The sequence below is a fragment of the Ptiloglossa arizonensis genome, chromosome 10 (genome assembly GCF_051014685.1).
Source record: "Ptiloglossa arizonensis isolate GNS036 chromosome 10, iyPtiAriz1_principal, whole genome shotgun sequence".
NCBI lineage: Eukaryota > Metazoa > Arthropoda > Insecta > Hymenoptera > Colletidae > Ptiloglossa > Ptiloglossa arizonensis.
This window is the reverse complement of record NC_135057.1, coordinates 8,271,071-8,287,623: the sequence shown is the minus strand read 5'-3', so window position 1 is coordinate 8,287,623 and position 16,553 is coordinate 8,271,071. Positions and strand designations below refer to the sequence as shown.

Sequence of the window (16,553 nt, the reverse complement as noted above, 5' to 3'; positions counted from 1 at the left end):
ATTTTGCCTGCCAATTGTCTCGTTCGCGTTAAGAATTAAATCAAGCAATCGTATCGGGCAAATCGGTAAAATTTCTAGACTCGCTCTTCCATGTGAAATATCATCCGTGCTGGTAATTGGAGCCAGAAACTGGGAAAAAATTTAATTCCTCTCTGAATATTACATATTCGAATTGCAGAACGCGTTCCTCTTCGTTCGAAAATATTTATTTCAAAAACGATCCAAAGATCTTAACCCTTTGCACTCGAAGCGTTTTCGCTACCTGAAACTGGCGCCCCGATAAAATCTTTTAAATCGCAAAATTAATACGGAATGGAATATTTTTATTTCAATATTTGATATACATATGTTTACATCTTAAAAGTGTGTAACACCTAATTTCCAATTTGAATTTCGAGTCACAAAATTTTCCCGAATTAGAAAAAGTACACTGAATTGTTTGGCGACCGAGGGTCTCCTCTCGAGTTCAAAGGGTTAATAGTTTATCTCGTGGCGATCGTGTCGGGGTGAATTCTGGGAAACTGGTGAAAATTTCGTCTACCTTTAAAAGATCCGATATAAATTTCAAGTAAAAACCGTTACCTTTATCAAGCGGGCATTGACGAGGCTCGCGTAGCTTGGAAAGCACGCGAGATATTCCGGTGTCGTGTATACCGTGGTCCGTGCGCAGGTTCCAGAAATTTTCGACTATTTTTCGCATAAAACGGTAACCTCCTAAATTGCTCGGAGCAACAGGCTGTATCGCGGAACAAAGGGTGGTCGCCGGCTGGTCCTACGGGGTCGAAACGATAACGTCCAAAGAATAATGATCGCCATTAAGCCAGCCCGAAGCGAAAATCCGACGTTGGATCCAACATGCATGAAGCACGGCGCAAAAGTTTGCCGTCTTCTGGTGGCGAGGAGGACAACGAGCAGCCGGGACGAGCGTAGTTCGAGGGGGGTTGGTGTGGTGCTGGAGGTGGAGAAGGTGGAGGTAACAGCAATGGCGGTAGGGTTAGTTACGATAGTGCGGGACCTGGTCTGCCCTCGGGTGCCTTGGCTAATTAAAGCTCATAAATTACGCGGACGTGGAAAGAGACTGACGAGAATATGGCAACCAGGTAACGGACGGGCGTGCCCGACGGCGCGGCCGAAAACGCGTGCGGCAGAAACGGAACGCGGACGAAAAATTGCGTCGAGTTGTGCGTATGCGCGAGCGAGCGAAAGCGAAACGTCTCGCGCGGACAATCCTGGAACATAGCTATTTTTGCTCCTCGTTTGCGAACAGAATTTTTTTTACCCGTAATAACACCGTTCGAAAGTTTTCAGACACCTGTTTTTTAACACGGCCACGATGTTTACCACCGAGAGATTAGTTTCGTAATTTAACAGGTTAATTTAACAAATATCCCGCGACAGTATGAACCGCGAACGGGAAGTCTTTTCTGAACCGTAATAACGCGTTTCGAAAGTTTCGTGATACCTGTTTTCAACCCTGATATTTGTATATAAGTTCTACCAAGTTCTACGTGCAAGTTTTACGTAGATTGTAATCATGTACCGGGCAGATTGTGCTGTAAAATGTTTCACGGGTAGAATCTTTTTTTTTTTTGCGTAGTAACAAGGCTCGAAGGTTTTTAGATATTTGTTCGTGACAGCGGATGATGAATTTGAATCTGCTTGCGTAAAATATTGTAATTATTGGCACACTTTCGATCGTGTACTCGAAGGGTAATGAGAAATTATTTTTATAATCGAACAGTATTTGTTATACGTGTTTGTAATCTCCTGTAGGGACACAAATAATTGGAACGAAGAAGCTTCACGGTATAATTATTTCAGCGTACACCGTCGAACGACACAAAATGTTTCACGAGGACACTTCTTACAAGTCATTACCGAAACGTCCCAAACGGAAAGTAGGACGCACCGGTGTCACTCAATGTATTAATTATTTCAATCGATCGCGAAAGTATTCCAAATCTTCGCGTGTACGTAATCGTATCAATCTCAACGTTGGATCGAACGCGCAAAAACAGAGAAAATAATTCATACGATTCTTCGCTCTATTCGATCCTGGTCCCAAATTGAAGCTATTCTTATACCCCGCTAATGCGCTACTTACCTTTGTAGGAGCTCCTCGAAACGGAATTCAATTACCGAATATAATTGCGAGTAATTTGACTAACAAAATAGTCGATAAGGTCGAGAGATATCGATTATCGAGCGTTGTACACAAAAAGTAGAATAAATTATACCAATTCAGTTTGTGACGAATAATTATCCATGTAAAAAAAATTCTTTTCTCTCTTTTCTCTTCGTATTCACAATGACGTTTCTGGAATTTGATCTTCCCACATACTCCTACGAGTTATTGTCATTAATTTTCTCCATTAAATACTTTCTCTACAACATCAAAAATGTACACTTTCGAACATTTCTCTCTTCTCGAAATTTTATCGCAGACTTCTTTCTTTTCTTTTCGTATTCACAATGACGTTTCCAGAATTTAATCTTCTCACATACTCGTACGAGTTATTTTCATCACCCCTCTCCTTTAAACACTTTTCCTCCAACACCAAAAACGTCCACTTTCGAACATTTCTCTCGTCCGTAGTTTTCGCGCGGGCCTGTTCCTTTTCGTATTCATAATGGCGTTTCTGGAATTTAATCCTCTTTTCTTTTCGTCGTGTCCAGGTGTCAGTCCACGTTGAAACCCAACAACGTAGCCCGCTACGAGGCTGGCAGCGAGGGCCAAACGTGATTTAGAATCGGACGTACAACCTTCTTTTGTCGCGCCCCCGTTCTAGGGGCTACGGGAAGTTTCGTGCGGAGTACCGTCGTTTCATGGGGCCATTTAAATTCACACGCCGTGGCATCGGGCAATCTGCCCCTGGAAATAAGGGTGTAACGCTCGCACTATGCTTGCCAAAGTAGGAGGGACGGTCTAACTAGATTGCTGGCGTGTCGTTGAAATTAATTCCCCTTCGATATTCGATGCTCGGATATCGATTGATTCTCGCTCGACCGAAAAACGCGAATGGTGTAAACAAGTGCACGCTTTCGTGCGCGAATCATTGCCCACTTACGAGCGAACACTCGACGAATTGTCGCGCGTAAATTTCGAACGAAATTGCCCGCAGATGTTCACAGATCGAAGAATTATGACACGGTTCGTTGATATTTCTTGTATTCAATTTTGAAACTTTCTTCCTAATTATTACGAACACTCTGAAACTACTTATTGGAAGTTTGGCGAAGAATGGAATTGAAATTTCTTTAAAATAATATTTTGGGTTTGTTAAAGAGAGTGTTCGTAGTAACACGACTATTTTACAGGTTTTGCAGTATATACGAATATTTGATCCTACGGTTCTTTGCATTCATATGCGATAAATGTTAAACGATCGAGGAAGTTATATCCATGTTGCACCACGACCCAGAAGTATAAGAAAATTGTTGAAAAAAATATCAAAAGCATCAATGGCGTGACCAAGTATCGACGTGTGTTTCAAAATAGTTGTAAGATGTTACTACTGATTAATTTCATTTTCAATTTCGTTCGTGATCAATTTTCGAATAAGTAGTTTCAAAGTGTTTGCAGTAATTTGGTCTCACGTTGTACCTTGAGAATCTTTAGATCGAAAATTTATAATAGAGCGCGAGGGCTCGCGAAGATACAGGAGAATTTAATTGCGGAGGAACAATGTGAAAACAAAGTAACAAATATTACATTACCAGGACGCGATAAAATGAAAGAGATCCATGGAACGTACTCTCTTTGTACTGCCTTCAGAAATCTCTACACCAACGGGAGAAAATGTTTCGAAAGAGAAATAATGTAAAAATAAAATAACAAATACGATATCGCGAGGACATTACTGGACGAAAGAGATGAAACGCACCAGAATTAATACAGAAACCATCCCTTACACAAAATCTACCTCTTTAAATACATTCATATAACTCTTAAAATAAAAAAATACAAAACATTTAAAAAACTGTCTCAAACGAAAGTTGTCTCAAAAAATCTATAACAGAACATTCCGCCTTTAAAAATCGTACCTGTAAAGAAACTCTTCCAATCGCGTAGACATCGACTCGTGATATTTTCGTTTCTCTTCTCGGAAGTGTCGAAATTTCGTCAAACAACGCGTGAAAATCGCGGAATTGTCTGTGTAAATTTCACCGGGAATATCTCGGGAAAATCAGGGAGTCCTCGATGGATATTTCAGCCGTAGTGTTTCGAGTAAATCGCGTTCGTTTTCGTAGTTGCAACGGTGGTTGTTCGTCGCGCGCGAGATTTCCATCTTCGACGTTTCGCGATCGACTTATCCAGTCAGCCGCGCGAATCCACCGAAATACCCTGACGGTGGTAAAATTCGAAAGGAACGTAAGTCTGGTGGAATATTCCGCCACGGTCGGCATGTGTTCGGTTATCAGGGACAGGAATTAAATTTGTGTGACGGCGGTGGACAGCGCAGAAACGACGCGGGGTGAGCCGAACCGCTCATGCAGCCGTATAACTCGGTCAATTTTATCGAGTTACTGTCCCGTTTCTCTGCCTTCGCGCCATCCTGATCTTCATTCATCCCGTACCCGAACCGAAATGTTCTTACCGAGGGACTCTTGCGATAGGGTGGCCGAAATTCCCAGAAATTGGACGCCCAGACTGATTCGACACGATCTTCCCTCTAAACTGTAATTTATTTTTATCCGCTACGGACTTCGAAGTACACCCTCGACCGAATTATTTAATCCTTTCACGAGTCGAGCTGGGTCGAGTGGTGTCGTATGGCGTGTACGATTAAATAATTGCAGCGATGAATTTATATTATATTTTGGACGGAATATTATATTTCTTTTCTATTTTATTTCTATTCCTCGAGTAACTCAGTGTGCATTCGGTTATTCTTATTATCATCGCAGAAGTATGACAAGTAATGTAACGAATGTAACGAAATACTTTTTCAAGGAAATCGTGCGTGGAAAATGTTTCTAAATTGTCCTATGGGGTTCATCGATGAGAAAATCGCTTTGTGATTTTATACAGGATTATGTATATTTGCGTACGATTTTCTACGTAGGTATGTTTCGTGTTATATTTTTTCCAATTAATTGTAGTATGTATATTATTCCTGGTACTACTATGAAATATAAATATGTAACAAAAACTTGTACACAGTGCTAAAAAGAGCTCACTCGTCGAAAGGTTGAATTACTTTCTCGCGTTGCATCTTATTCCACGACGATGGATCCCGTCGACTTTATTACACGTTCGTACTACTTATTACCAAGGCACTGCTCGAAGTGCACCCTTTGTAGGAGTTTCTTTTCGTTTGTAAACGCTTGGAACGTTTCTTGAACTCGGCCCCTTAAAATATTGCTCGGCGTTTACTCGAAACGAGGGTTCGTTCTCGATACTTCGAAGCGTTCTGGCCAACGGAAGAATTTCTTCTTTTCAATTACCGTGAGATCTTTGTTTTATTCTTACGAGATTCTCCATCTGCTCGAAATCAGACAACGGTGTGTTCGTTCGATTCTTCGATCTCGTTAATAATTATGATCACTCACGTTGCATCGATCGCGATAATCGTCGATTCGGATTGCAGTGAAAATAGAATGTTTCGAGTTTCTTTGAAAAATTTACCATTGTTTCTTTTCGGTCATTGTACCATACAATATTCGAATACCTACGAGAACAATGCGTTTCGTTTCTTTGTAGAAGTGAAAGAATGTAGGATTTTTCATAGTTAATGCGATGAAACACGAGAAACGTTACTCAGTAACGCGCCGAGGCAGAGATATCGTTTCCATTTACCTTATTTTCGCCACGGTTTCTTCGGTATTGTATCCTTCTCGGAAGTTCCTTGACGAGGAACCTTTGTGCGACGAACCGTTTTATCAAGCCCCTTTAACTCTTTGCGCGTGGTATATTGTTCCTGCTCGCCGAGGGTACTTTAAGTACGAAATCTCGCTCAGCATTTGCATGTTTAAAACCGGTGGCCCCTCGACTCTTCGCATACTCGATGGGACTGTCGTCACTTTGATGATTTTCCGTCACACGTCGCGCAACAGCGATAAACCGTAACAAGCCTGCATTTGTTGCATCAAAGTACCTTTAATATTTCCCTTTAAATTAGAATCAACACTTTCTCCGCTCGATGAACCGCTGAAACAATGAAACTTATTACAAATAGAAAACCATGTGTCTTTTTAATTGCTTTTGTGCAACTGTAAATACATTTATAATTACAATCCTTTCCGTAGATTTCTCTTGTCTCTGTCGATGGAGTAATATTCATCGAACGTCTTTGTGTCATGAACATCTTTCGAGGTATGCATTTATCGCACTCTTTTGGCTCCGTTTCGCTCGTATAAAATGTTAATATTTCGTTCCTAATAGCTCATCTCGGTGTTGACCTAGTTTCGATCGTAATTTAGCCCGTAGAGGGTTAATTATAATGGTCCATAAGGGTCATTACGTTTCCAATTCTCCATTTCCCCCCTTTCTGGTACATCGCCCTCGTTCTCGAACGAAACAAAACACAAAGGGTGCGTCCAGATCCAGACAAAGGCATTCAATCCTTCGAACGTGATCGTCTCCAGAGTCGCGAGCATCTTTCGAGGTATGCATTCATCGCACTCTTTTGGCTTCGTTTCGCTCGTACAAAATGTTACAATTTCATTCCTAATACCCCGTCTCGATGTTGACCTACTCTCGATCACAATTTAGCTCGAAAAGAGTTAATTATAACGTTCTCTAATTGTTACTACGTTTCCAATTCTCCATCTTCCTCTTTCTCGGTGTTGACCTACTCTCGATCGCAATTTAGCCCGTAAAGAATCAATCGTAACGTTCTATAAGTGTCGCTACGTTTCCAATTCTCCATCTCCCCCTTTCTTCTCGACGTATCGTCCTCGTTCTTCCCATCGAACGAAACAAAACCGTGCGTCCGGACCCAAACAATGGCCGTCAATCCCTCGAACGTGAACAACGTCTCCAGAGTGGCGAGCATCTTTCGAGGAAACGTCCGTCGCGCGGTTCTGGCCCAGTTTCTCCGTAGCCTATTTCGCGGCGTACGCGAGCGTCGCGCATTCGATCCCCCTTACACGGTCAATTTAACTTCTGTCGTGTAGCCTCAGATAAAAGTTTGCAATTATCTTCCAACTGGTAACTTTTATTGTCATCTAGCCCATTGTGTCGATCCAACCGGTACGGTTTCCCTATTTGCCGAGTCAACAGCCAGGACTCCCGGGCGAGAGTCCGACGTCATAACGGCTATCTCCCTCCCACCGTTTCCGGCTATGCTGTCTCGCTGACAAGTATTGTGCTGTTTGCATAAAGCGATGAGAGGCTTCGAGGTAACGAGACTCGAGCAGGAATCGAGTTGCCGATGAAATTCTATTTCCCCACTCTTTCACTCTCTCTCTCTCTCTCTCTCTCCCTCTCTCGCTCCGTCTACGGGCCAGGGTTTTATTTACGCGCTACCTGTAGAATCGATCGAATATCCCGGTCGTCTCGGCACGGTGGCTACGTTCCGCGCGAGAACACTTCGAAAAGTGGTTTCTTTAATCCCCGAACCGAGGACGAGAGTCAGGGGTTGGCACGATTCAACTCTTTCGAGCCACACCGGGTCAAGAAACCCATCTTTGTTAACACCGTGACGCGCGCCATGGGTTCTTTCCCATCCGTGAGAGATCGAAACGGATCTCTCTAGAGTTCGATCTACTCGTGATTAAATATCTGGTAAAAAATCTGGTAGAATTTTTCGCTTTCGGTAATTTCGTAGGATTTTCGCGCGAGTGTCGCGCAAGCGTGCCTCGCGTGGTTAAGAGCGTAGTTATTTCCATTCGAGGTCACCGTGCAACGTTTCACGGTTCGCTTTGGCGAGCCAACGTGAACAACCGCGCGCGCGGTTCTTCCTGTTTATCCTCGCGCGTTGGAAACTCGTCCGCATCGAGCGTCACGTTTCCAGACATCGTAGCCCCGGCTTCGTCTGTGTGTTACGTGGAAAACGTAACTTCCTTCCCTCAGCCACGGTGCGTCGTCTCACCGACACCGAGAACTATTTCGTACTCCATTTTCCTTTGAGCCGGTCACGGAGGTGTATCCGGCTTATTAGATTCTTGTCGAGCCCCGACGAAAACGAAATGTTTTCCTATCCCGGTGTCCGAGAGGTAACGTTCGTTCTCTCGCGAAACTGCGACACCGGTTTCTTTTGATATTAAATTCGCCCTTTTCGTTTCGACTTCATTTCCGTGTCTATCGTTGTTGCACCCTCACCGACCCCCCTCTTCCCTCCGATGCTTTCGCGTTTTCCACCGAGTCGAACAAACGCGAAGGCAGAGGCAATTGTGTATTTCTTTTTTTTCTCTCTCTCTTTCTTTCTTTCCTTTTTTTTTCTTTCCTTTTTCTCGTCGAACGATTCCAAGGCTGGCTAGGGGGAACGATAAAACAAGCTACGGAGAACCCGGATGGAAGTCGTTCCCCGTGCTCGATGGTCGAGGAAGTTCGCAGTTGTTGAGCTTCGCGCGAAGTACGCGAGGAATGCGAAAGCTTTTTAGGGCTCGTTTCGAAGGAACAACGGATAGGACTCCGGACCTGGAAGAGGTTACTTGGTTGAATTTTACCCAAGAATTTAATATCGAGGCGTTATTCGCGGCTGCTCTGCACGTAATCCTCCCGGTCGTTGGATCGATCGTTTAATGTCGGGGTGATCTCCATCGGGGTGATCGGTGGATGCTCACCTTTCCCGCGTATCGATTCTCGTTGGGAACTATCGGCCGTTTCTCGATTCTTTTCACGAGGAATCCATCGGTGTGCTCGTTTCGAGGGCCGACGTTAAAACGGATCCCATCTATCTATCTTTCATCATCGGCCGAACCGTATCGATTCGTGCGCAGCTGCGTTTATATTTCAAATTAAGCGGCTCGTTTATTTCGAGCGCAGCGACGGAACAAGTAGAGGAGCCGCGATATAGGTCAGACCGGCCGCGTTTGTCGTACCGCTCGCGATATTTTTAATTAAATTGCCGCGACTCGATTTTCGAGGACACTCGTTCGTCTTTCATTCACTCGGGGGAAGCGTTCGCGAACCGGTCGAAAAATTAACGGAAACCTTCCGCTCGGGAAACGACCTAAAAGGGACGACGTTACGAGGAATTTTGAGAGCTTTCGCGCTTCTTTGAAATTTATCCGTAATAATTCAGTGCGGCGCGAACCAAGGAGTGAGTACGTACGTCGAGAAATTTATTCAACGCTTCGGTTTCATTTTTATTGTCCCCTCGTAATGTACCTGGGAGCGATTTTTTATAATGTCGAGTGCAACAGTCGGATATTGAAAAATGATTTGTTTTTTTTTTTCTTTTACGTTGGACGATTAGTTTACCTTTTTCTTCGATGTAGGATTCCAGGAGATCGACGAGGACGACAAATATCTGGTTTCGACGGATCACGGGTGTGGTTCGTTCGAATTATTTTGTACTTTGTTTACCACGTGTGTATGAACAATTATACGATTTACCACGTATACTGGAAATATCGTACCATTCAGTGTTAAATTTATCCGATTTATTATCACGTATACAGAAAAATCGTTTGATTTACTGTATACGAAAATTCATTCGATTTACCACGTATACACGAAAAATCGTACGATTTATTGTACACGAAAATTCATACGATTCACTACCCGTGCACGAAGAATCGTACCATTTACCACGTATCTACGAAAAATCGTACGATCTATTGGGTGCTTCGGAAAATCATTTCGTTTTTGTTCGATGAAAATGAAACACGATTTTTTCAAAGCGTATAAACATTCTATTCAATCACATATTCTCCATATTGGAAAACGAAATGACTTTCCGAACAACACCCATACCGTACGATCGACAACGTGTGCGCGGAAAATGATCACCCGATTTACTCTCTACGTGCAAACATTCGTACTATTAATCACGCGTGAACGAAAAATCGTATTCGAAAATTTGTTTCAAAGCGCGTTACGAAAAGTGTTTGAAATCCACGCTTGTTCGATAGAGCCACCGTTGAAAATATCTATTTGTAAAAAAAATCAGCGCCGCGCGAGACGACGGGTCACCTGAACAAATTGATCATCGGTAATACGTTCGTTAACGTATTTAAATATTTGCCGACGGTTCGACGAGCTCCTCGGGCCACCGCCTATCCCGTTGCCGAATATCGTGCAATTTTACGGGACTCTAAATTTTCAGCGCGACAGATGTGTAACGATAATCATCGTCCCCGTCCATATTTCAGCGGGTCAGATATCAAACCCACCGTCGCGTGAAAAGTCTCGTGGCATATATACGAGGACTCGTAGGAATATTTTCTTACCCGAATATATATTCTTCCACCCTCCATCGCGGCGTGCTCCCTCGGGACCACGGGGTGTGGGGTATGGGGTGGTGTGGGTGTACGGAGGGACGTCTAGGCCTTTCATTTTCATCGTGCTCTCTGCTCGTCGAGTCTTTTCAAGGGGGGAGAAAAAGAAAGTCTGCCGCGAAGAAAACCACACGAGAGATATGATCGTTCTTCGACAACATGCACTTAATCAGGCCGGCTTTATGTGGAACGGAGGGCTAAGGTGAAAGCCAGAGAGGAAGGACACTGGCTCGGAACACGAGGGTGCTACAGGCTGGGAGAGTGGCTGCTTCGGGGACGTCGAACCGACCGAGACCTTAATTTCCTCTACCATTCCGTATTATCTATTTCGCGATTTATCGATCCTTACTAAAGTTACACGATTAGGAGATTGTTCGAGCATCGGTTTCGAGAACGGTTCTAATCGTCCTGTAGGCTTTTTCGTTTACTCGTATGGCGCGAAACGTTGGCCTTCTTTGAATTTTCGGTGAAGAAATTTACTTATGGGTGAATTACGGGCGCGCGAATTGGTTAGATACCGACGAAAATTAGGACGTGTCAAGTTTCATCGTTCGATACGAAATGGAGTTATTAGGTTCGTCGTTTTATTTTTCTAAAGAGTGTACTACTGTTTGATGAATGTGTGCAAAGTTTCGTGTAGATTTGTCGCGCGAAACGTTCAAATGAGCCTTCATCCCTTATCATCGTGTTTTATTGTGGTTTTTAAACACGATGGAAACATTTTTTCTGTAACCTCGAACTACAAATATTACAATATCCTTTTTATCAATTGGTCCAAGTAATGGTTTCTTCACCGCGATTCTTCATCTCTCGAATGTGTTTTCACCGTGATCAATGGCATTGGCCTGGATGCTATTTAATCTATGAACGAGTAATTTCCTCGAAACTAACCAACTATTAAATTCAGCCACGAAACGAATAGCGTAAAAGATTTGCAAGAAAGTTTCTTTATTTCGTTCCACTTCTTCAAATGCGCAGCACCTGTACTGTATTTAACGCCGAGCACTACTAACGACGACTCTTTATTATTCTCATTTAGATTTTGCTTTCTTTCTATTCTTCCTGCCGCTTTTGTCTCCGGACTCCATAATTTTGCCACTTAACTTTTATCTTATCGCAATATTCTTTCCTCCCCTTCTTTTCTCCATCTGTTATTGCGTTAATGCGTTGCTTAAAATTCACTTTATTTTTTCGTAACGCTCGAACCACCATTGTTCTCCAGATTCGAGATTACGTTACACGTGGCCCTCTTGTTCCTTCTCTTGGATCGCTTTCGATTGTTACGGCATTCCTTTCGAGGCTTTCGTTATCGTTTAACATTTTCCGTAACGAAAATCGTTATCTTCAATACGGCCTTAACGCAGTGCAGACCGTACCTTGGAAAGTTACGGGAGAATGTATTGTAATTACTCGCTTGGAAAAGTTCAGTTTACCCGTGTAACGAAAAACCATCGTTGGCGTGTATTGGGCGATTTGATCGTTATCGAAGCGCATTTATCGGCTTCGTTGGTTCGTTTCGATGGAACGGTAATTAAGCGATGTACTCTTGATATTTAATTATACGCGCCGATGGATTCTTTTACGAAGAAAAACCATTGTTCCCGCTATTGAAAACGCGTATTTGTGATAGAAATTGCGAATGCAACCGTACGCGATAATCTGGTTACCGTGGCCCGTTCGTCGTAATCGAGGTAACGGTGTTCGAGAAACATTGCGCGACACGTGTAATGTTTTTGCTATGACAAGCGTGCGTTCCGTCCGATTCACCCCTGTCCGATATTAGGGCAACAGAGTTGGCCACTTACGGACAGACACTCCCAGCTAATTTCCGGCTGTAAATACTCGATTCGGTCCTATCCTGTTCGCCCTCCTTTCATCCTGATCGATGATTTCTTTCCGTTTTCATTCCATCACCTTCAAAATCCGTACAATTTTCGACCGATCGACGATTCTCCATTTGCAATTAGAGCAATGTCATTTTCAAAACTAAATAATATATTTCTTTCAAAATTGGCAATATATACGGTTTATATTTGGCGCTACCCACACGTGAAACATAGAATTTGAGCATCGAGAGGCAAATGATACATTTTTCGTATAGAATGGTACAATATGGTACTTGTATAATTGTATTCCTCGGTGACGAAATGTTATTATTGTTCTAATAATATTTCTTATAAGATAATTCTACCGTGGGAGTGTTCAATAATGTTCAATAATGTTGGTGTACGACTATACTATCGTACTGTCGTTCTGTTGTACCATTTTATCGTAATATCGTATTTTTTGTTCTCGATTTTGCTCGAATCGAGTTTCAAGTACAATTTTAATATCGTTTCTCTCATTTTGTCGCAGATACGTGATTGGCTCACAGTCGAAGAAGAGATGTTACGACAACAGGCCGTGGTTGTCGGCGACGTCGACGAAATTTTGCATTTACTCGATAAACAAAAGGTAAGCAGATTATCGATGATTTCACGTTAAAGTTATCTACTTTTAAAAATACAAAGCACATCACCTACGTGCGCTGCTTTTGAATCTTTCATGATACGAAACAGTTTTATGATAATCTAAACTGACTGATTCAATGTTTCGTAAAATACAATATAAATATTTACGAAGTTCGTGTGTGTTCGACTCGGAAGCTTTCTCGAAACGATGATTCGATGTAATATTTAATTACAATATTCAACAATTTTGCTGACTTTCGAAGCTACATGAATTATTTATTACGAGTTGTAAAAGCGGTTCGCGATTGAAAAATTATGCTCGCTATTGAAATTTTATTACCATTCGAAGAACCGTGTCAAGTGTATCAATAGACACTTGTGCAAAATGCGCTGCTTTTAGTATCTGTTTTACACGTGATCTGACTAACGAATGTAACAAACTAAAAGTACAAACACAGGAGAAACTAACATCGACGTAAAGAATCTGTCGCACGATATACAGGAGTTAGATGTATCGGACAGGGGGTTCCGGAGTACCTTTACCATTTTCGTGTAAAATCCGACGTTATCGATTCGGAATGGAATAAGATTAGAGCGCTATCAACGGTAACAATTAGAACTAACAGTTTCAGAAAATATTTTAGTCCATCCAATTTATTTCAGGAAATATTCCAACACAATGGACTATCCATTTTCAAAGCTTTGTGATAAAATAAATAAAAGTCAAAACTTGGGATCTTTCAGTAAAATGGTACAGTAAATTGAACGAGGAATACTTTCAGATTCATAGCTACCTTGCCACCTTACTAAAATTATTTTCAACAAAATCTATTTTTAGACCTCACTTCATCTCATATTCTAGGGAAGGAACGATCGAAAAAAAAAAACTTAATATCTGTTCCTTTGAATCGAAGTAAGGGATGAAGGAAGGATACAAAGGAAGCAGTTTGGGATATCAGGAATTAATTGAAATAAATGAAATACATCAAAGTTAAATACGCGATCTTATATTTTACTAGAGTATTCAAAGATCCCGTAGATTATTATGCGTGACAAAAGTTTTCTACTTTGCAGCATCGTGCAATATTTATTCTTATATCCTGAGAAATTAATCTAAATTCTCAGTCGATTAGCTCGGTATTACTTGCGAAGAAAAATGATTTTTTCGTGGTTATTAATACCGATTACCAGGTCATTAAACAATTATTAATAATCATTTGGTATAAATAATGGCTTCAAATATCATTTCCTTGAAATATTCTCTGTTCGCGATGGAATTTTTCATTGATCTACAACCGACATTGTCAAGGCTACACGTATCGATTCACAAGTGTTTATCACGAAGATTTTTCTATCTAAAAAAGCGATTAATTGAATTTCGGCGCATTCAAGTAAAAAATGCAACTTCTACACGTATTGTGTAAATTATAAGAATAAAATAAATGTTAAATTAATGTACCAAATAGATAATTATTACTTTCCATGCTTTAAAACTTTACGAAACACTTTTTACGTCGAATCTCGATCAAAATCAATTTATATAAGTTATTTAATCATTTGTAATGCATAAACAAGATGCACATTCTTCGATTAATATTAAGAACATGCATAAATGTTAGTAACAATCTCGGAAATGAACAAACACTCACAGAAAACCGTTCGCCTTTGCAGATTTCTCAATATCTCGATGTTTATTTATCATAATTATTAACAATCATCGTAGGACCATAGTTTAAACAACTATTAACAATGTCCTAGTATAAATAATAGCTTAAAAGCCACCAATTTCTTGAAATATCCGCTTAAATCGTACAACTAAAATCGAAGTAAATGGTAAGTCACCTTCTCGAGGGTATAAATAGAACCGCCGGCTACCGAAAATTTCATTCGCCCGGGAGCCTCCGCGGCGGACGGAGCTCCTCCTCTGGGGGAGCTGGACCCTCAGGGCGAGGGTGGCCCGACGCGGAGAAGGGCGGAAACGCCTCGGACCCGCGGCGGGCTCGCGGAGGACCCGTGGCGGACGGAGCTCCTCCTCTGGGGGACCTGGACCCTCCGGGTCAGGGTGGCCCAACGAGGAGAAGGGCGGAAACGCCGCGTATCCGCGCAGGACCCGCGGCGGACGGAGCTTCTCCTCTGGGGGACCTCGACCCTCAGGGCGAGGGTGCCCCGACGCGGAGAGGGGCCGATCTGCGCCGACCAGCGCGAAGGAAGTCTGTGGGAAGGTACATCGATGTAAATCCAATAAATTTAAATAAATCCATTAATTAAAAAATAATTAGCATTTTTTCTTTTCCTACTTTATTTCCACTTCTCCCACTCCAAGAATTTCTAACTTTTGCAAAAATTTTTTCGAAAATTCTCAGAAATTACGCCATTTTCGCGAAATTCCGAAAATTCTCAGAAATGACGTCATTTTCGCGAAATTCCAAAAATTCTCAGAAATGACGTCATTTCTAAGAAGTGGCATGATACGAATACCTCCTCGCACTTCATGTTCTCCTGATACCAAAGTCTCGAAAACCGTGAAAATTCCAGTTAAAGTACAGAAATTCGTTTAAAATTCCCGCCTAGAGGAAATTCTTGGAAATGACGTCATTTCCAAGAAGTGGCACGATAGGAATACCTCCTCGCACTTCATGTTCTCCTGATACCAAAGTCTCGAAAACCGTGAAAAATTCTAGTTAAAGTACAGAAACTCGTTTAAAATTCCCGCCTAGAGGAAATTCTTGGAAATGACGTCATTTCCAAGAAGTGGCACGATAGGAATACCTCCTCGCACTTCATGTTCTCCTGATACCAAAGTCTCGAAAACCGTGAAAAATTCCAGCTAAAGTACAGAAATTCGTTTAAAATTCCCGCCCCGAGGAAATTCTTGGAAATGACGTCATTTCCAAGAAGTGGCACGATAGGAATACCTCCTCGCACCTCATGTTCTCCTGATACCAAAGTCCCGAAATCGGCGAAAAATTTTAGCCAAAGTTCAGAAATTTTCTAAAATTTGTCCGAAATTCAGACTTTGGTATCAGGAGAACATGAGGTGCGAGGAGGTATTCGTATCGTGCCACTTCTTGGAAATGACGTCATTTCCAAGAATTTCCTTTAGGCGCGAATTTTAAACGAGTTTCGAGACTTTGGTATCAGGAGAACATGAAGTGCGAGGAGGTATTCGTATCATGCCACTTCTTAGAAATGACGTCATTTCTGAGAATTTTTGGAATTTCGCGAAAATGACGTCATTTCTGAGAATTTTCGAAAAAATGCTCAGATCGGCCCTCGGTCCTCCGCGGGTAGAACGCGGTACATCCCTTCTCCGGGTCGGGCCACCCTCGCCCTGAGGGTCCAGGTCCCTCAGAGGAGAAGTTCCGTCCGCCGCGGGTCCTGCGCGGATACGCGGCGGTTCCGCCCTTCTCCTCGTTGGGTCACCCTGACCCGGAGGGTCCAGGTCCCCCAGAGGAGGAGCTCCGTCCGCCACGGGACCTCCGCGAGCCCCCCGCGGGTCCGAGGCGTTTCCGCCCTTCTCCGCGTCGGGCCACCCTCGCCCTGAGGGTCCAGCTCCCCCAGGGGAGGAGCTCCGTCCGCCGCGGAGGCTCCCGGGCGAATGAAATTTTCGGCAGCCGGCGGTTCTATTTATACCCTCGAGAAGAAGGTGACTTACCATTACTTTGATTTTAGTTGTACGATTTAAGCGGATATTTCAAGAAATTGGTGGCTTTT

General features: G+C 42.6%; 1 protein-coding gene across 5 annotated transcripts in view; it reads left to right on the top strand.

The window, feature by feature from the left end:
- The window catches only part of LOC143151865 (dystrophin, isoforms A/C/F/G/H), a 741,778-nt gene that overhangs the window by 128,398 nt on the left and 596,827 nt on the right, over nucleotides 1-16,553 (top strand). For all 5 annotated transcript variants that reach the window (XM_076321330.1, XM_076321326.1, XM_076321329.1 and 2 more), the window contains one exon: nucleotides 12,745-12,843. In XM_076321330.1, coding sequence (XP_076177445.1) covers nucleotides 12,745-12,843 — 99 coding nt within the window. The remainder of the gene's footprint in view (nucleotides 1-12,744; nucleotides 12,844-16,553) is intronic.